General features: G+C 50.5%; 1 protein-coding gene across 3 annotated transcripts in view; it reads right to left on the reverse strand.

The window, feature by feature from the left end:
* The window catches only part of zgc:112416 (uncharacterized protein LOC550509 homolog), a 109318-nt gene that overhangs the window by 39990 nt on the left and 49225 nt on the right, over positions 1 to 20103 (reverse strand). For 2 of the 3 annotated variants that reach the window (XM_038786633.1, XM_038786641.1), the window contains exon 3: positions 9637 to 9710. In XM_038786633.1, coding sequence (XP_038642561.1) covers positions 9637 to 9710 — 74 coding nt within the window. Of the gene's footprint in view, positions 1 to 9636; positions 9711 to 15288; positions 15405 to 20103 lie in introns of those variants that run through there. The other variant, XM_038786649.1, reaches the window with a different exon arrangement.

The raw sequence follows: 20103 nt of genomic DNA on the forward strand, positions 1-20103 counted from the left end.
TGCAGACTCCACACAGACAGTGACCCAAGCTGGAATCGAACCTGGGACCCTGGAGCTGTGAAGCAATTGTGCTGTCCACAAGGCTACCGTGCTGTCAGAGCTCGTGAGCAGCAACTAGAACAAACACCATGTGGTAGTAAGATAGTCTGGTCAGGTTAGCCTCAGGTCTCCAGTCAAGTCAGCATATGTCAACCCACAGTTAAATCATGTATTATAGTTAAGTGTTCAATAAAATCGAGTTGCATTTCTTCAAGTGTTGGAAGCTTGTCTCTCTCACTGCAACAGTAAACGCAGTCCTCGCAGACCCAGCTTACCCAACACATCAGCCACAACTGGAGTATTGTGTGCAGGTTTGGTGTCCTTATCTGAGTTCTTGCTTTGGAAGCGAAGATTTACCAGGCTGATTCCTGGGATGGCGGGACTGTCATGTGAGGAGTGATTAAATCTGTTAGGATCATATTCATTGGAGTTCAGAAGAGTGAGAGGGGATCTCATAGAAACTTACAAAATTCTAAGAGGATTAGACAGGGTAAATTCAGAAAGAATGTTCCCGATGGTGGGAGAGTCCAGAACTGGGGGTCATAGTTTGAGGATAAGGGACAAACCTATTAGGACTGAGGTGAGGAGAAGCTTCTTCATTCAGAGTGGTGAATCTGTGGAATTCACTACCACAAAAAGGAGTTGAGATGAAAATGTTGTGTAATTTCAAGAAGGAATTAGATAAAGATCTTGGGGCTAAAGGGATCAAGGGATATGGGTGGGGGTGGGGTGGGAAGGTGGGATCAAGGTATTGAACTTGATGATCTGCCATGAGCATAATAAATGGCAGAGCAGGCTCGAAGGGCCAAATGGCCTCCTCCTGCTTCTATTTTCTATGTATGTTTCCAGGCTTCATTTCCTAGAATTAGGTTCAGCACTGCCCCATCCCTAGTAGGGCTGCAAAGAAAATGGAACAATGGTGAATTTCATATCTGGAGAGATCAAACCTTCAAGGTTGGACCCACAACCTATGGTGTTTCAATATTCCGCTTGGCGGTGTTCCTCACGTGTCACATTACCTTTCCAACCCCCAATTGCCCAAGAGCCAGGCGGAGAGCTGAGGATTCATGCGGTTGCATTTTGACTATGCACCATTCACTCATCCATTTCCTTTTTTAAAAAATGTATTTTATTACAAACTTGTATCAAAGCAGGTTACAGCATGTAAACACCCCGGGAAACATACTTCCCAACAATCAGCTCGCTCATCCATTTCTACAGCACCCAGTTCCAACACACACCACCCGCACACTTTCCCATGGGTCTGTGCCCACATCGAGAGATAGATTCGCAATTCATCCTTTGCAGAATGGAAAAAGTAATTTAATCTCTTGTGATGGTATAGCCAGGAGACTCCAGATGACCCCATGGCTTCTGCCTACCTCTGCCTCTTCCACCCAGGCTGCCTGGTCTAGAAAGGAAGTCTTACTTTCCATCCCACACTATGACAATCTGGCACTATTCTGTCACAGCCTGGAGGAGAACATGCAAGCAATTATCATCAAACTGCAGAGTTGCCTGCCATTTGTCTCCTCACTGCTGCTGGTATCCGATTCTACAGAAGTATGCCACTCTGATCCAGTGGAGGGCGCCTGGATGAGCAATTATTGGCCAGAATTCTCCAGCTGTTCAATGGCGGCAGGATTATCTGGTCCCACCAACAGCGCACCCCTGCCCATGGGTTTCCCACTGGCATGAGGTGGCGTCAATGGGAATTCCTATTGAGAGCGACGGGAGCTGACAGTGCCAGCAAACAGCACCCCACTGAGAAACACGCGACTGAGAGGCTGGTGAATCCAACCCATTATCTCCACCCTTATTATCCAGGGTGACAGGAATGGCAGCTTCTGCAAGAGCTACCAGACTGAAACCAGATACTGCCCAAGATTTTCAAACTCTCCCTGACCTCTTTTCCTGCAGTTTTGCCTTTCCTCTGAGCTGATGGACAGCCGGATGTGGATGCTGCCTCTCAGAATGTCAGCCGTTCCCAATCCAGGCTGACTTTAAGCATCCGTTTCACAAGCCCCAGCTGCCAGCCCTCCGCCCTTCAGCAGCGGAGTCTGTATTCCATGAGCTCCACGGGAAGATTAATTGCGTCATTGCCGTGGGTCTAGTGAGGGTTGCTACACTATCTATCTTACTTCTCAACTCTAATCAAACAGATACTGTCCTTGTCCCCTCAAGGTCATCTTTTCTTTCCATCACCACAATGTCTTCTCTAATCAGTACTGACACCTTCCATTTTCCTCCCTGTCTCTTTCCTCCCTGTCACTTGCTATGCATGAATATTAACCATTTTGAGCCACCTTTCCATTATTGCCATGACACCATATTCCCACACAGTTATTTGTGTTTGTCACTCATCGACCGTAATCACTATTCTTGTGCGTTATCTAAACCTATCGTTGTACTCCTTGCAGCATCATTCTTCTGATTCTTTCTTGGATTGTATTACTTTCTGTCTTCCTTTCCAATACGCTCCATCCTTTATTTACTTTTTCCAATTAAGGGGCAATTTAGCGTGGCCAATCCATCTACCTGCACATCTTTGGGTTGTGGGGTTGAGACCCACGTAAACACGGGAGAATATGCAAACTCCCCACGGACAGTGACCTGGGGCCGGGATCGGACCTAGGACCTCAGCGCCATGAGGCAGCAATGCTAACCACTATGCCAACTTGCTCACCACTATGCCAACTTGCTCCCCGCTCTCTCCTTTATGCGCCTACATCCGCCAGAGCCTCTTAGAAGGGGCCACGCTTGACCTCGCGGTGACCAAGAAACTAGCGCTCTCGATAACAGTCGCCTCAAGCTACGTACAGGCGTTTGCCCCCCTCCGCACGGCCCACCCCTCCTGGGCATCGTGGACCCCACCAGCGGCTACCCCATCGTGGACCCCATCAGTGACCGCCCCCAGCCAACCCTACACCTGCGCCGCGCGGCAGCCAACCAAACCCGGGGGACCCAAGTGCTACTTCTGCAGGCAGACAAAACACCTCCGGCAGCGCTGCCCGGCGTGGAGGGCACTCTGCAAGGCCTGCGGCAAGAAAGGACATTTCGCTGCAGTATGCCAGGCCCGCTCGATCACCGCTATTGTCCCTGCACCCCCTGCGTCCGACCAGTGGGCACCGCCATCTTCCTTGCCTCAGACTACGTGCGGCCGTGGGCGCCGTCATCTTGCTCCCCTCACAACATGTGCGGCCCGTGGGTGCCACCACCTTGCTTGCCTCTCAACCAATGGGCGCCACCATCCTGCCTGTCCCAGGACACATGCGGCCCGTGGGCGCCGCCATCTTCCCCGCACCAGAACCCCTGCCCGTCGGGCACCTCATCGGGCCGCTCATCTCCTGCAACCGCCGACGACCAGCTGCGTCTCGCCTCCGTAATGATCAACCAGTCCCAACCGCACAACTTCGCGACCGCGTTGACAAAGGTGAAGGTCGACGGGCATGAAATACTCTACCTTCTGGACTCCAGGACCACAGAGCTTCATCCACCCCGTTACAGAATTCCACCTCCGGGGTCTCGCTCCCAACATGGCTGGCAGCTCCAGGACCCGTTCTCTTCCGCAAGCACATGCGGCTCCATTTTTAACAGAGGGTGAATGTGGTAGTCACCACTGTTGTATTATATACTGCATACGAGGGTATTACGGTAAGGCCCCTGTACTACAGGTACGGGGGGTAGATCCCTGCCTGCTGGTTCCGCCTAGTAGGCGGAGTATAAATGTGTGGGCTCTCCGAACTGCAGCCATTTCGGCAGCAGCTGCGGGAGGCCACACACTGTGAAACTGTGAGAATGAGTGAACATTAGGCTTTAATATCCATGAACGCGCCTGCCAGAGTCGGCTGTACAAATGGGTGCCACCCACAGGTGGCCGGTCTATATATGGCCCCAGTGAGGGCAGAGCCAGAGGCGGAGCCCACCGGGATTCCAGTACAGTACCTGGAAGTAGCCCATATCATCACTTCCAGGTCATGGGTCACATTATCATACAGGCAGCACAGACAGCTCATGCATTAGGTGAAATACATTCACCACACAGTGACATCCGCATTCCCATGAAAATAATTTTTTAAAAAAAATATGGCAGCTAGTGCTGAAAAAGGGGGGCATGGCTTGGCCTCTCCAGTGCTGTGTCCAGGTCTGCCTAGTTTTCTCCAATGGAGACTTCAGTGAGCGGCCAGAAAAGGAGGTCTGGCGTTACAAAATGCGAAATGTGATGAACATCAGTCAGACTTTTTCCTGCATACATCAGATGATTTGGGCCAAGGTTCCAGGTTCAGGTCCTACTCAAAGGCTTGAACATCGAAATCAAGGTTGATTTCCAGGGGCTGGTTTAGCACAGGGCTAAATAGCTGGCTTTGAAAACAGACCAAGGCAGGCCAGCAGCACGGTTCAATTCCCGTACCAGCCTCCCCGAACAGGCGCCGGAATGTGGCGACTAGGGGCTTATCACATTGAAGCCTACTTGTGACAATAAGCGATTTTCATTTCTTTTCATTTTCATCTCTGTGTAATAAAGCCTCGATTACTCACGTCTCGGCATAATTGATAGTGCACCACCACCCAGTTACGGCCCTGAACCATCTTCCCCCAATGCAGTGGCTGCCTCCTGGTAGGAAACTCTCTGCCTTCCTGATGCTCCGCAGTGATTCCTGTTGCCTCTCAGTCTTGGGAATCCTGAAATTAACCTGAAGCAGCTTTGATGAAGAGTCATCCGACCTGAAACCTTAGCTGTTTCTCTCTCCACAGTTGCTGCCAGACCTGCATTTTATGTTTTTGTTGCTGAAGCAATGGGAGCCACTTCCTACACACAGAGATACATGAAGTGTCCTTAAGTTCTCACGTGGCATAGGAATTCCCAGCAAGAGGTCTGAGCTGCTCATCCACAATCTAAAACAATCTCTATTCTCTCTCCTCAAATTTAGTTCATGTCTTGACTAAACTATTCATTTTAATAATGCCTCGAGATGCCAGGTTCTGTATCCATTTCTCCCAGACAGCTCATTGTTTCTTTAAAATATCAAACAGCACGTCTTCCATCAATTCAGCAAATTCTCTGGCTCAACAAATTCCCAAACATTGGTGTCAGGGGATCAGGGGTTATGGGGAGAAGGCAGGAGAATGTGGATGAGAAAATATCAGCCATGATTGAATGGCGGAGCAGACTCGATGGGCCAAGTGGCCTAATTCTGCTCCTATGTCTTATGGTCTTATGATCTTCTGTAGAAGCAGAACTTCATAAAATTGGACTCTGTGCTACTCAATATCACAATTTTTAAAATCTAGGTTACAATAATCTTCCCATTCTCATTGAATGCCAGGGGTAGTGCCAGAGGACTGGAGAATTGCAAATGTTATATCGTTGTTGAAAAATGAGTGCAAAGATAAATTCAAGCTTTTTGAAACAATAATATGAAAATAAAAGTCACGTACACAAATCTGGATTAATTAAAGAAAGTCAGCACAGATTTAACAAGGGAACATCATGCTGAACTAACTTGTTTGAGTTGATGAGGCAACAGAGAGGGTTGATGAGGGTTATGTAGTTGATGTAATGTTCATTACCTTCCAAAAGATAGTTGATACAAGATACCAGATAACAGGCTTGTCAGCAAAGTTGGAGCCTAAGGGGTAAAAGGGACTGTAACAGGGAATGTGAAGTTGGTCGATTGACAGGAACCAGAGAGTAATGGTGAATTGTTGTTTTTTTGACTGCAGGAAGTTATCTGTAGTGGGCTTCCCCAAGGCTTGATATTAGGACTACTGCTTTTCTTGATCTACAATAACCTAGAGTTGGTGTGCAGGGCACATTTTTAAAATTTGCACATGGCACAGAACTTGGAAGTATTATAAACTGTGTGGAGGATGGTGATAGACTTCAAGAGGGCATAAGCAAGCTGGTGGAATAGACAGCAGATGGAATTTAATGCAGAGAGGTTTGAAGTGATCAATTTTGATCAGAACAATAAGGAGAGGCAATAAAAATACAGGAAAAAATTCTAAAATGGGTGCAGCAGAGGGACCTGGGTGTACAAAATATTGATGGCAGGACATATGAAGAAAGTGATTAAGATATACGGGATTCTACATTATAAAAATAGAGACAAAGGGTACAAAAGCAAGCTGGTTTTGGTAAACATTTGTGAAATGCTGGTTCACCCCCAACAGGAGTGTGCGGTCCAATTCTGGGCACAACACTTTCAGGAAGATGTGAAAGCTCAAAGCTAAGATTGAGGATCTGGAGAACAGGTCAAGGAGGCAAAATCTTTGGATCGTGGGTCTGCCGGAGGGCCCAAGGCCGACCAAATATTTTACAAAGATGCTAGCGGAGTTAATGGGGGAGGGGGAAGTTGCCTCCCAATAAGAGTTGGACAGGGCACATCAGTCGCTACTGCCAAAGTCAAAAGTGAATGAGCCTCCAAGAGCAGTCATACTTCACTTCCACAAGTATGATACCAAGGAAAAGGCCCTAAACTGGGTGAAGCAAAGGCGAGAGATGAAATGGGAGGGTACTGGTATACAAATTTACCAAGATTTGATGATGAATTTGGCGAAAAGGCAGGTGAATTTGGGTGAAGGCAGCTCTCTAAAACAAAGGCGTGCGGTTTGGAGTGGTCTATTCCACGCAGTTGAGGATGGCGTCCAACTCGTAGAATCTCTACTTTGGAACAGTGGAGGTGGCGGAGTGGGAAGGCCGAAGGATTGGGACTAAAATGAGAGATGGGATTGGAAGTGTGATGTGGACTGAGGGGATGGGGACTGAGGGGATGGGGACTGGGCATAGTCTTCGTTTATGGTGTTTTACATTTCTGTACTGGGTGGCGGGAACGTAGGGGTCTTGGGGTTGGTTGAATGTGGGAGGGTAGTCTAGCTGTGTTTAGAGTTTGTCATAAGTACTTTGGGCTTGGGGAATATGTACACTAGGTTCAGTGGGGGCAGTTAGGGTAGGGGGGGTTGTTGGGTTGTTTTTTTGTTCCTGGATTGGCTTATGGAAGAGGGGATTGGGAGGAGAGGGGTTCGCGTCGGGGCCCCCACACCAGCAAGTAGAGTTTGGCTAGTGGACGGGAGTGTGGTGGTGGTGGGGGGGGAACATGGCTGGTTGAACAGGTTTTGTTGGGCTTGGGAGGCATGAGGGGGGGGGCAGTGATAATGGGTGAGGAGTTGATATAGGGAAGTAGTTGGGGGAGTTTTGCGGGGTGGAGGGGTGGTTTGACGGTAAGAAAAGGATGGGGTGGGTTAGGCCTGAGCGGCAGGACCTGGAGCTATGGTGATGGTCGATAGGAAGGGTGGGGAGGCGGGGGGAGGGAGGGAGGGAGGTGGTAGCGGACCAGGGGGCAAGTATGTAGTAGTGACAGGTGCGCTGGAGGGTAGGCTGGTGGCAGTGAGCGCATATGGTCCCAACTGGGACGATGTGCCATTTGTGAAGACTGTGCTTTTGGGAGGGTGGGGGGTGGGAATAGACCCTTTCTCTGCTGAATGTATTTGCCAAAACTTTGACAAAGGTTAGCATTAAGGTTGGAGGAGTGTCTCCCAAAGGTGATCGGGGAGGGTCAGAAGGGGTTCGTTAAGGGAAGGCAGTTCTTCTCGAACGTGAAGAGATTGCTGAATGTGGTCCTCTCTCCAAAAGAGGGAAGGGAGATGGAAGTAGTGGTGGCTCTGAATCCCGACGTGGGGAGCGGAGAATCGCGGCCAGGTTGTCCCTAAATGCAGATGATCTGCTCCTATATGCCTCGGAGTCCAAGGTATCGATGGGGGGTATGATGGAGCTGCTTCAGAGGTTTGGGAAGTTCTCAGGGTACAAGTTAAACCTAGGGAAAAGTGAGGTTTTAATGGTCTCCCCACTGGGAGTGGGAATGGGGGTAGGAGGGTTGCCATTTCATTTGGAGACGTCTCACTTTAGGTATCTTGGGGTGCAGGTGTCTCCGGTCTGGGCAGGGCTCCTGAAGTTTAACTGTACCAGTTTGGTGTGGAGGGTGAAGGCTGATTTGACAAGGTGGCACTATCTCCCTTTGTCACTGGCAGGCTGGGTTCAGGCTGTCAAAATGAATGTGTTGCAGTGGTTCCTGTTTCTGTTCCAGTGTCTGCCGGTCTTTCTGCCTAAATCGTTCTTCAAGGGGGTGGATAAGTTGATCCCCTCATTCATTTGAGTGGGGGGGGATTTAGAAAGGTAATATTACAGAGGGGAAAGCAAAAGAGGGGACTAGGCCTCCCAAACTTGCTTAGCTATTATTGGGCAACAAATACTAAGGATGATGCAAGGAGGGGAGGGTTCTGTGGGTAAGGATGGAGGCGGGCTCTTGCAGGGGATGACGTTATGGGCGTTGACAATGGCACCGCTCCCGATAGCCACAGGAAAGTATTTGGGGAGTCAGGTGGTGGTGGCCGTACTTTGGATGATTTGGAGGAAGTTTAGACTGCACCTTAAATTGAGGGCTGGGTCAGGGAATCATGGATTCGAGCCATGAAGGATGGATGCGAGATTTGAGGGTTGGGAGGAGAAGGGTATCAGTGAAATGAAATATTTGTTCCTTGTGGGACGCTTTGCGAGTCTAGAAGAGCTGGGAGAGAGATATGGATTGACACAGAGAGAGAGGGGTTTCGGTATATACAGGTACGGGACTTTGCAAGGAAAATGTTCCCAACCTTCCCGGTAGTGCCGGCCTCTTCGTTGTTGGAAGAAGTCGTTGTCAGCGGGGGGACTGGAGAAGGGAGTCGTCTCGGCGATTTACAGGAGGATCCTGGAGGATCACTCGAAGGAGGGTTTTGTTTGGGCAGAGGTCAGCCTCTCTACCCTGTGCCTTGGTGTCGGGGGTGGGAGGGGGGATTTACTGCCGTATTTGATCCAAGAAAAGGTAAAGTTCTAACTCAGAGGGATGAAGGAGGGGTTTTACAATTGTTGTGGTTTCTTTATTATACATCTTCGGAAATAGGTTGCCATTGACTGTTGAGGGGAGGGCGGAAGAAAGTCTTGTTTGTTGGGGTTGCTTGGGGCTGTTTGGGTGTTGCATTTTGAAAATATTGAAAATTTGTTGAATAAAAGCACTTTTTTAAAAAATCATAAGATCTGTCTTCAACGTATCTGCCATTTAATGTGCAACTTGTAGTTTATAATCAACTGCAAATTGTTTGTTAATTCATGTTTAACTTGTGTTGATTCTGGGATTTCAAGTAAACAGCTGCGGTTTTCTGGCCCCTCCCCCCACCCGCCCCATGTTTGACCGTCAAAGTCAACGGCCATTTTCATTTCTCTCCGGCCACGCCGTAGGGAAATCCAACGCAGGGAGTTGCCTTCAGTGGAACCAGAAGATCCCACCAGCGGAAAGGACTGGAAAATCCCACCCAAGGTATCTAAGATAGTATTCAGTATTTGCTTTGTTTGACTCTTGCATAGTAAGGATTATTTTGTTTTTAACCATGGAATTTTGTGGCTTCATTCGTTCAGTAAATAACTGGGATTTCAAATTTCTATTTTTATAAAACATTACTAGTCCCGACCAAGTGTATAATGCAGGCAATGCCCTCCCTTAAGGCAGATCGTAGAGTAAACAGTACCCAGAACAAGCTCTGGGGGGTTTTCCTCGTGACTCTTACCCTCAGTTTTTGCAGCAAGCCTTTTCTTCGTTTCAGTGCATTGTGCAGTGCATCGCCCTGTCCATCAAAACTGCCTGCATACAAAACAAACGTAGACTGGTTGGTTGACAGTTGCTACAGTTCTTATTCAAAACTACAAAAAGAAACTTGCATTTATATTATATTCCTCACTGGGACTTCCGGTGGTGGCAATGCGGAGCTAAGCCGCACGTTCGGCAGCTCCCGCTTTCGTAGGACTTTTGGGCTCTTTTCAGGGCCCCAAACGGCGCTGGTTCAACGATTCCCAGTGTGTGAAGGTGTCTGGAGGAATATCCCCCGGGATTTATGGTGCGGACCCGGAGTGGGGCGAGGAAAAAAACGGCAGCAGCTCCCCTGGAAAAGCGGGAGAAGGTGGACAAAATGGCGGCCGGTGGAGCCCCCGAGGAGTGGAGGCAGTGCGCGCAAGAGCAGCAGGCGGCCCTTCTGCGCTACTTTACGGAGCTGAAAGTGGAGTTGCTGGACTCTTTGAAAGTTACTACAAGTAAGCTGCTGGAGACCCAGACAACCCAGGGTGCAGCGATCCGTGAGTTGCAGCAGCAGTGCCTCTGAGCGCGAGGATGAGGTCTCGGCCCTCGTGGGGAAGGTGGAGATGCACGAGGCGCTCCACAAAAAGTGGCAAGATCGTTTTGAAGAGATGGAGTTTCGGTCGAGGAGGAAGAACTTGCGGATCCTGGGCCTCGCGGAGGGGCTGGAGGGGTCGGACCTGCCGGCTTATGTGGCCGTGATGCTGAACTCGCTGGTGGGGGCAGGATCTTTCCATCTGCCCCTGGAGCTGGAGAGGGCCCACAGAGTACTGGCCAGGAGGCCTAAGGCGAAAGAACCCCCGCGGGCGGTGCTGGTGCGGTTCCATCGGTTCAGTGACCGGGAATATGTGCTGCGATGGGCCAAGAAGGTGAGGAGCAGCAAGTGGGAGAATTCGGTAGTGCACGTCTACCAGGACTGGAGCGTGGAGGTGGCCAAGCGGAGGGCCGGGTTCAACCGGACGAAGGCGGTGCTCCAGAGCAGGCAGGTGAAATTCGGCATGCTGCCACCTGCGCGCTTGTAGGTCACCTACAAGGGCCGGCATCACTATTTTGAGTCCCCGGAGGAGGCGTGGGCCTTTGTGCAGGCTGAAAAGTTGGACTCGAACTAGGGATTGGGGACTGTGGGGGTTTTTTGTATCACTGTTTATGCTGTTGCTGGCTATTCTGGTTTTTCTTCTGCTTTTGGATGGTGTTGGTTATGGTATTGTGTTTTAAGGGGGGTGTTGGGGGTCTGTTTTTTTGTACGGTGTTGGTGGATGGGTTGGGACTGCTATTTGGGAGCTGCGTTGGGGGGGTGGGGTGGGGCAGTGTGAAAGCGCGGGCTTTCCTCTGGTTTCCCGCGCTGCGGGACAAGGGGGGTGGAGCTGGAGGCAAGGGGCATGGATATCAGTTCCGTTTTCCCGCGCTGGAGCGGTGCCAAGGAGCTGCTGCAGGGTGGGGGTGATCCCATATCGGGAGGGGTCGGAGTGGCGGGAGCTGCCGAGGTCAGCAGAAGTCAGCTGGCTCACGGGAGTGCTATGGAGGGAGTGTCGTGGCTAGGAGGGATACCGGGTTGCTGCTGGAATGGCCAGGGAGGAGCTGGTGTGGGTGGGGGGGGGGGGGGGTCGGGGTGAGGTTCTATCGCCATGGGAAACGGGCCGAGTGGTGGGTGCTGGCCAGGGGCGAGCAGTCGATGGGCTATGGCTAGTCAGCGGGGGAGGGGGGCGGGGTGCCCCCGATCCGGCTGATCACGTGGAACGTGAGGGGGTTGAATGGGCCGGTTAAGCGGGCCCGGGCGTTTTCGCATCTGAAGGGGTTGAAGGCGTACGTGACCATGCTCCAGGAGACTCACCTGAAGGTGGCGGACCAGGTTCGTCTGAGGAACGGGTGGGTGGGGCAAGTTTTCCCATTCAGGGCTCGACGCGAAGAACCGGGGGGTGGCGATCCTGGTGGGGAAGAGGGTGGTGTTTGAGGCGTCCGAGGTTGTGGCTGATAGTGGCGGCAGATATGTGATGGTGAGCGGTAAGCTGCAGGGGGAGAGGGTGGTGCTGGTAAATGTATATGCCCCAAATTGGGATGATGCTGGTTTCATGAGGCGTATGTTGGGCCGCATTCCTGACCTGGAGGCGGGGGGCCTGATCATGGGGGGGGGGACTTCAATACGGTGCTGGATCCCCCACTGGATCGTTCTAGTTCTAGGACGGGCAGGAGGCCGGCGGCGGCCAAGGTGTTGAGGGGGTTTATGGACCAGATGGGAGGAGTGGATCCCTGGAGGTTTGGGAGGCCGAGGGCTCGGGAGTACTCCTTTTTCTCCCACGTGCACAGGGTTTATTCCCGTATTGATTTTTTTGTCCTGAGTAGGGGGCTGGTCCCGAGGGTTGAGGATGCCGAATATTCGGCTTTAGCGATTTCGGACCATGCTCCACATTGGGTGGATCTGGAGATGGGGGAGGTGCGGGACCAGCGCCCGCTTTGGCGTTTGGATAGTGGAGTTGTTGGCTGATGAGGAGGTGTGTAGGAGGGTCCGGGGATGTATTGAGAGGTACCTCAAGGCCAATGATACTGGGGAGGTCCGGTTGGGGATGGTGTGGGAGGCTCTGAAGGCAGTGATTAGGGGGGAGCTGATTTCCATCCGAGCCCATAGGGAGAGGGGGGAGACGAGGGAGAGGGTGAGACTGGTGGGGGAGCTGCTGAGTGTAGATAGGAGGTATGCGGAGGCCCCAGAGGAGGGATTGTTGGGAGAGCGGCGTAGCTTGCAGGCCAAGTTTGATTTATTGACCACCAGAAAGGCGGAGACACAGTGGAGGAAGGTGCAGGAAGCGGTCTACGAATATGGGGAGAAGGCGAGCAGGATGCTGGCGCATCAGCTCCACAAGCGGGACGCGGCTAGGGAGATTGGTGGAGTGAAGGATAGGGGTGGGAATGTGGCGGTCATTGAGTTGGAGGAGCTGGTTAAAGGCATTGGCCACATGCAGTCGGGGAAGGCGCCGGGACCGGATGGGTTCCCGGTTGAATTTTATAAAAAATATGCGGACCTGTTGGGCCCCCTGTTGGTTCGGACCTTTAACAAGGCATGGGAGGGGGGAGTTTTGCCCCCGACGATGTCACAGGCCCTGATTTCCCTGATCCTGAAGCGAGATAAGGACCCCCTGCAGTGTGGATCATATAGGCCAATTTCACTGCTGAACGTGGACGCCAAGTTGTTGGCAAAGATTTTGGCCACTAGAGTAGAGGACTGTGTGCCGGGGGTGATACATGAAGATCAGACGGGATTTGTGAAGGGGAGGCAGCTGAACACTAACGTGCGAAGGCTGCTAAATGTGATAATGATTCTGGCGGCAGAAGGAGAGGCGGAGATTGTGGTGGCATTGGATGCGGAGAAGGCCTTTGATAGGGTTGAGTGGGGGTACTTGTGGGAGGTGTTAGAGAGGTTTGGGTTTGGGGAGGGGTTTATTAAATGGGTGAGGTTGCTGTACGGGGCCCCGATGGCGAGTCTAGTGACAAACGGGAGGAGGTCCGAGTACTTCAGGCTCTACCGTGGGACGAGGCAGGGATGCCCCCTGTCCCCCTTGCTTTTTGCGTTGGCAATTGAGCCTCTGGCCATGGCGCTCAGGGAGTCGGGGCGGTGGAGGGGTCTGGTGCGGGGTGGGGAGGAGCACCGAGTGTCACATTATGCAGATGACTTGTTGCTGTATGTAGCGGACCCGGTGGGGGGAATGCCGGAGGTGATGGAGATTCTTGCTGAGTTTGGGAGTTTCTCGGGCTATAAGATGAACCTGGGCAAGAGCGAGCTGTTTGTTGTGCGCCCGGGAGATCAGGAGGAGAGGATTGGTAGGCTCCCGCTAAAAAGGGCAGGGAGGAGTTTTAGGTACCTGGGGGTTCATGTGGCTAGGAGTTGGGGGACTTTGCATAAGCTTAATTTTACTAGGTTGGTGGAGCAGATGGAGGAGGAGTTCAAAAGGTGGGACATGCTGCCCCTGTCGTTGGCGGGTAGAGTACAGTCCGTTAAAATGACGGTGCTCCCGAGGTTTTTGTTTTTGTTCCAGTGCCTCCCCATCCTTATTCCGAGGGCCTTTTTTAGGAGGGTGAACAGCAGCATCACGGGATTTGTTTGGGCGCACGGGACTTCGAGGGTGAGGAGGGTCTTTTTGGAGCAGGGCAGGGATGGAGGGGGGCTGGCGCTGCCCAACCTCTCTGGGTACTATTGGGCGGCTAATGTCTCGATGGTACGTAAGTGGGTAATGGATGGGGAGGGGGCAGCATGGAAACGGATGGAGATGGCGTCCTGTGGAGGCATGAGCCTGAAGGCACTGGTAACGGCGCCGCTGCCGCTCCCTCCAACGATGTACACCACGAGCCCGGTGGTGGCGGCTACCCTCAAGATTTGGGGGCAGTGGAGGCGACGCAGGGAGGAAGTGGGGGGCTCGGTGGAGGCCCCGCTGCGGGGGAACCACCGGTTTGTCCCAGGGAACATGGATGGCAGGTTCCTGGGGTGGCACAGGGCGGGCATTAGGAAGTTGGGAGACCTGTTTATTGACGGGAGGTTCGCGAGCCTTGGTGAACTGGAGGAGAAGTTTGAGCTTCCCCAGGGGAATATGTTCAGGTACCTTCAGGTCAAGGCGTTTGCTAGGCGGCAGGTGGAGGGGTTCCCTTTGCTGCCCCGCGGGGGATAAGGCATAGGGTGCTTTCGGGGGTGTGGGTCGGGGATGGGAAGGTGTCTGACATCTACCAGGTGATGCAGGAGGTGGAGGATGTGTCGGTAGAGGAGCTGAAGGCTAAGTGGGATGTGGAGCTGGGGGAGCAGATTGAGGAGGGGACATGGGCGAACGCCCTGGAGAGGGTGAACTCCTCCTCTTCATGTGCGAGGCTTAGCCTCATCCAGTTCAAGGTACTGCACAGGGCTCATATGTCCGGGACGAGGATGAGCAGGTTTTTTGGGGGTCAGGACAGGTGCATTAGGTGTTCGGGGAGCCCAGCGAACCATGCCCATATGTTTTGGGCATGCCCGGCACTGGGGGCATTCTGGCAGGGGGTGGCGAGGATGGTGTCAAGGGTGGTAGGGTCCAGGGTCAAGCCAGGCTGGGGACTCGCGATATTTGGGGTTGGGGTGTAGCCGGGAGTGCAGGAGGTGAAAGAGGCCGATGTTTTGGCCTTTGCGTCCCTAGTAGCCCGGCGGAGGATCTTGTTGCAATGGAAAGATGCCCCCAAGCGTGGAGACCTGGATCAACGACATGGCGGGTTCATTAAGCTGGAGAAGGTCAAATTTGCCCTGAGGGGGTCGGTACAAGGGTTCTTTAGGCGGTGGCAGCCTTTCCTCGACTTTCTGGCTCAACGATAGGGAACTAGATCAGCAGCAGCAGCAACCCGGGGGGGAAGGGGGGAAGGGCGGGGGGGTTCAGGGGGGTATTGTTTATGTTAATTAAGTTTATTTTAAATTTATTTTGTTGTTCATTGGGTTTGGGGGGGTGGGGGGGGGCTCGTTATATGTGTTGTTATGGGTCCGGGGGGGGGGTGTTTATTATTTTTATTATTATTGTTTTGTTGTTATACATTTTTCAAAAATATCAATAAAAAATAAATAAATAATTTTTTTAAAAATTATATTCCTCACCTGAGAACAAAGTCTCAGAATGCATTTGAATCCAGAGAAGAAGCAAATGAACAGCAAACAGGAGGAAGGAATAGACAGATAGGGTGAGGGGATGGAGCTAAGCAGGAGGAAGGAATAGACAGATAGGGTGAGGGGATGGAGCTAAGCAGGAGGAAGGAATAGACAGATAGGGTGAGAGGATGGAGCTAAGCAGGAGGAAGGGATAGACAGATCGGGTGAGAGGATGGAGCTAAGCAGGAGGAAGGAATAGACAGATAGGGTGAGGGGATGGAGCTAAGCAGGAGGAAGGAATAGACAGATAGGGTGAGGGGATGGAGCTAAGCAGGAGGAAGGAATAGACAGATAGGGTGAGGGGATGGAGCTAAGCAGGAGGAAGGAATAGACAGATAGGGTGAGGGGATGGAGCTAAGCAGGAGGAAGGAATAGACAGATAGGGTGAGGGGATGGAGCTAAGCAGGAGGAAGGAATAGACAGATAGGGTGAGGGGATGGAGCTAAGCAGGAGGAAGGAATAGACAGATAGGGTGAGGGGATGGAGCTAAGCAGGAGGAAGGAATAGACAGATAGGGTGAGGGGATGGAGCTAAGCAGGAGGAAGGAATAGACAGATAGGGTGAGGGGATGGAGCTGATGAAGATAATCATTTTCAGAGACAATAAACAAATCCAATCCAATCCAAGAATCCATAGAGTCATAGTATCCATAGAGTCCTTACGATGTAGAAGGTCATTCAGCCTATCAAGTTTGCCATGACCCTTTGAAAGAGAATCTACCTGGGCCCTCTCCCCTGTAACCCCACCCAACCTGCATATCTTTGAACACTAAGGGGCAATTTAGCATGGCCAATCCACCTAACCTGCACATAGAATCCCTACAGTGCAAAAGGAGGCCATTCGGCCCATCGAGTCTGCACCTACCCTCTGAAAGAGCACCCCACCCCGGCCCACTCCCCTGCCCTATCCCAATAACTCCTTTATCTAACTTTCACATCTTTGGACACTAAGGGGCAATTTAGCATGGCCAATCCACCTAACCTGCACATCTTTGGAGTGTGGGAGGAAACCGGAGAACCCGGAGGAAACCCACGCAGACATGGGGAGAAAGTGCAAACTCCACACAGTCACCCAAGGTCAGAATTGAACCCGGGTCCCTTCCACTGCGAGGCAGCAGTGCTAACCACTGTGCCCTAGGATGAGAGGATGTAAGGAATGAAGGTAAAAACATTAATAATCTTTTATTGTTCCAAGTATGAAGTTACTGTGAAAAGCCCCTAGTTGCCACGTTCCAGCGCCTGTCCGAGCAAGCTGGTAAACTGCTGGCCTTGTTCTGCATTACAAACCAGCTGTCTAGCCCACTGAGCTAAACCAGCCTCAAGCGAGCAGAAGCACAGTCATCAATAGTGGAGAGCAGAGGAAGTGATTTCAGTAGCAGGTAGTGCATCACAGAAATGGAAAGTGTGAACATGAACATCAGAATTCCTGCAGGTGGTCTTAAGTATTTTAAAATATAGACAATTTAAGATTTTGAAATGAATATAGACAAGCCCAGGGAGCAAGTAAGAGGTGGGTTGATAGAAGTGTCGGACTTGAAGCAGGTGACACTCATGGGTAGAATGTTTGACCAGCCCCATCAACCACATCACAGAGCAGGCCAGAGGCAAGGTAATAACTGACAAGTGGCTCACCTCCTGACCGCTGAAATCCTCTCCACCTTCCACAAAACTCTAGTCAGGATTGTGATGGAGTAGCCCAACTCACCTGGATCAGTGCACAGAGGAAGTTTGACACTAGCCAAGACAGGGGAGTCTGCTTAACCAGCCACTCAATATCCATCTCCGTCATTATGATGTGCCAATCTACAAACTGAACTGCAGCAATTCACTAAGGTACGCTCAATGTCACATTTTAGCCCCATAGATAGATGGAACAGAGTGTGGTCAGCCTTTGATAAAGTGTGGTAACCCGAGACAAAAGACTGCAGACTTCCAGTAACAAACAAGGGGGTTTACTGACAATAAGCACCTATGTATAGGCACACAGCAACAATACTGTGGTCTTAACACTTTGGCTCCACACTGCCTGAGCTCCTGCTTCCAGGGCCCTGCGCTTTTTCCTCATTGGTTGTAGTTTAGAACATAGAACATTACAGCGCAGTACGGGCCCTTCGGCCCTCGATGTTGCGCCGACCTGTGAAACCATCTGAAGCCTATCTGACCTACACTATTTCATTTTCATCCATATGTCTATCCAGTGACCACTTAAATGCCCTTAAAGTTGGCGAGTCTACTACTGTTGCAGGCAGGGCGTTCCACACCCCTACTACTCTCTGAGTAAAGAAACTGCCTCTGACATCTGTCCTATATCTATCACCCCTCAATTTAAAGCTATGTCCCCTCGTGTTGGTCAACACCATCCGAGGAAAAAGACTCTCACTGTCCACCCTATCTAACCCTCTGACTATCTTATATGTCTCAATTAAGTCACCTCTCAGCCTTCTCCTCTCTAACGAAAACAACCTCAATTCCCTGAGCCTTTCCTCGTAAGACCTTCCCTCCATACCAGGCAACATCCTAGTAAATCTCCTCTGAACCCTTTCCAAAGCTTCCACATCCTTCCTATAATGTGGTGACCAGAACTGCACGCAGTACTCCAGGTGCGGCCGCACCAGAGTTATGTACAGCTGCAGCATGACCTTGTGGTGCTCCCATGCGATAGGCCGCGAGCTGGTCACATGGACTGCATGGGCTCACACTACTACATAAAGCACCACTCCAAAGGTCTACATCGCTCAACTTAGCTTGAGCTGACAACTGAGGAGCTGGATTGAGTTAAGATAAGAGGGACCACAAAGTTGTAGAAGTTGACAGAACCAAAAAAAGGAGAGCTTCAATTTTGCCTCCTATGTTGAGTAAAACATAAATTGAATCATCCAGGAGACGATTTTGGATAGGTCGCTGGAGAGTTGCATGATAGTTTTGGAATGGAAGAGGATGTGGAAAGAAACCTTCGATTATATCACTTATCGGTAAAATGAAAAATAAATTTGTATTTTCTCATTTGCCAACAGGAATCAAGAACAGAATCTGATTTTAATTGCAAAGATACATTTCCCTCCCTGACAACCCAGCACTAATCTCCTGAAAAACAACCTTTCTCCTCCCTCCCCCGTAACAAGAGCTTTTCCTTCTCACACATCGTCTTTTCCCTCAGCACAAGGATCTTTCGGTTCTCTTTTCTCAACGGAGTTTCACTTGCCTCCCGTCTAAGCACCATTTTGTCTCTCATATCTCCATCTTGCAGCCACCTCAGTCCAAATATCTGGAATTTCCTCACTGAAATCACCCACCAACATTCCATTCCCTCCATTTCCTATACGGATCACTACCGGGTAGATCAGGATTTCCAGAAACGGTGGAGACCTTTTCTCTTGAAAAGTATTCCAAAGGGAGATCCTGAAAAGCATTTCAGAACTAAAGCCACGAATTAACCTGGGGCTGAAATGTGCTGAGATCACTTTCTGACTTCAGTTATTTGAACTGGGCCAGTACTGCATAAATATGTTTGAGACGAAACACTGTGAAATCTTCAGCACCTTCCAGCAGAGGGAATTCTGGCGGGTGTAAGAACAAGATTAGGCCAGAGGCCAAAAATCAGTTTCCAACGGTGGAAACTTAGTTTGAAATCTTTTTCTCTGAACTTTCATGTCCAGTTAAGGCAGGTTGAGTGTTCCATAGAAGACAGAACTATATCAGGAACCCCATTTGTATCTCATGAATGCTCATCAAAATTGGCCATGCTAAATTGTCCTGAGGTATCCATAGGCGAGGTGAAGTTACAGGGTTAGGGCGGGGATTGGTCCCCATAGGGTGCTCTTTCGAGGATCGGTGCAAACTCGATGGGCCCAATGGTCTCCTTCTCCACTGTAGTAATTCTATGATTCTACACCAGAATCTTTCTCCCCTCCAAATTAAATTCCCTGCCAGGGGTGTTATAGTACTGGTTTAGTAATATATTTCGTTACCAGTTGCTGTTAATCCAGAAGGGTCCAATGGTGTGATCCTGAAGAAACCACGAGTCTTCAACTTAAAGCAAACTAATTTATTAAAGTAATTATAATTAATTACAATTGAGTTTGACACTCTACAGAACTATCTCTAGAAATCAAGTAATTAAATATTCATGTATTAACTGATTCAAAACTACAGTGCTAACTATGCTTTGATCTATCTCTCACACAATACTGTTGCCTCGTCACTCCTGGGTGGAAAGAGATTAAGATCCTCTGGGAGCTGATACTTATAGTGGGATCAAGTGGTGCCCTCTAGTGGCAGTGTTATAGTTAGATGTTATAATTAACCCTTTAGTTATATACATATATACATATCATTACAAGGGGAATTTAGAATATCTATTTTCCCAACTCTTCATAAATCACGTTCACCTGGTGATGTCGACCTCTGCTTTGAGGTCAGTGGACGCTGTTTTCACCTTTTTACACGGTCACAGAGATATTGGCTGCCTGTAGCACAAGGTACACCAAGGCTGGGCACAAGGGAGGAGTGAGACCGAGAGAGGAAGTTGGTGGGAATCAAGATGCAGAGTGAGAGAGTTTGCGGTCTGGATGCCATTTGAATATGGCGCCCGGACATCGGAGCCTATGAGGTAGCGGCAGGCGGGCCACTTCCTGCCAGCTACCCCACGCTCTCCCATGAGATTCAATGTGCTTCTCGTGGGTGCTTAATTCATGAGCTGAACAGTTAAGATCTCGCATGCTCAGCCACCTCCTTACTCTCCAGCTCCTGCAATCTGCCTTAGGTG

This window comes from Scyliorhinus canicula, chromosome 2 (assembly GCF_902713615.1).
Source record: "Scyliorhinus canicula chromosome 2, sScyCan1.1, whole genome shotgun sequence".
Lineage (NCBI taxonomy): Eukaryota > Metazoa > Chordata > Chondrichthyes > Carcharhiniformes > Scyliorhinidae > Scyliorhinus > Scyliorhinus canicula.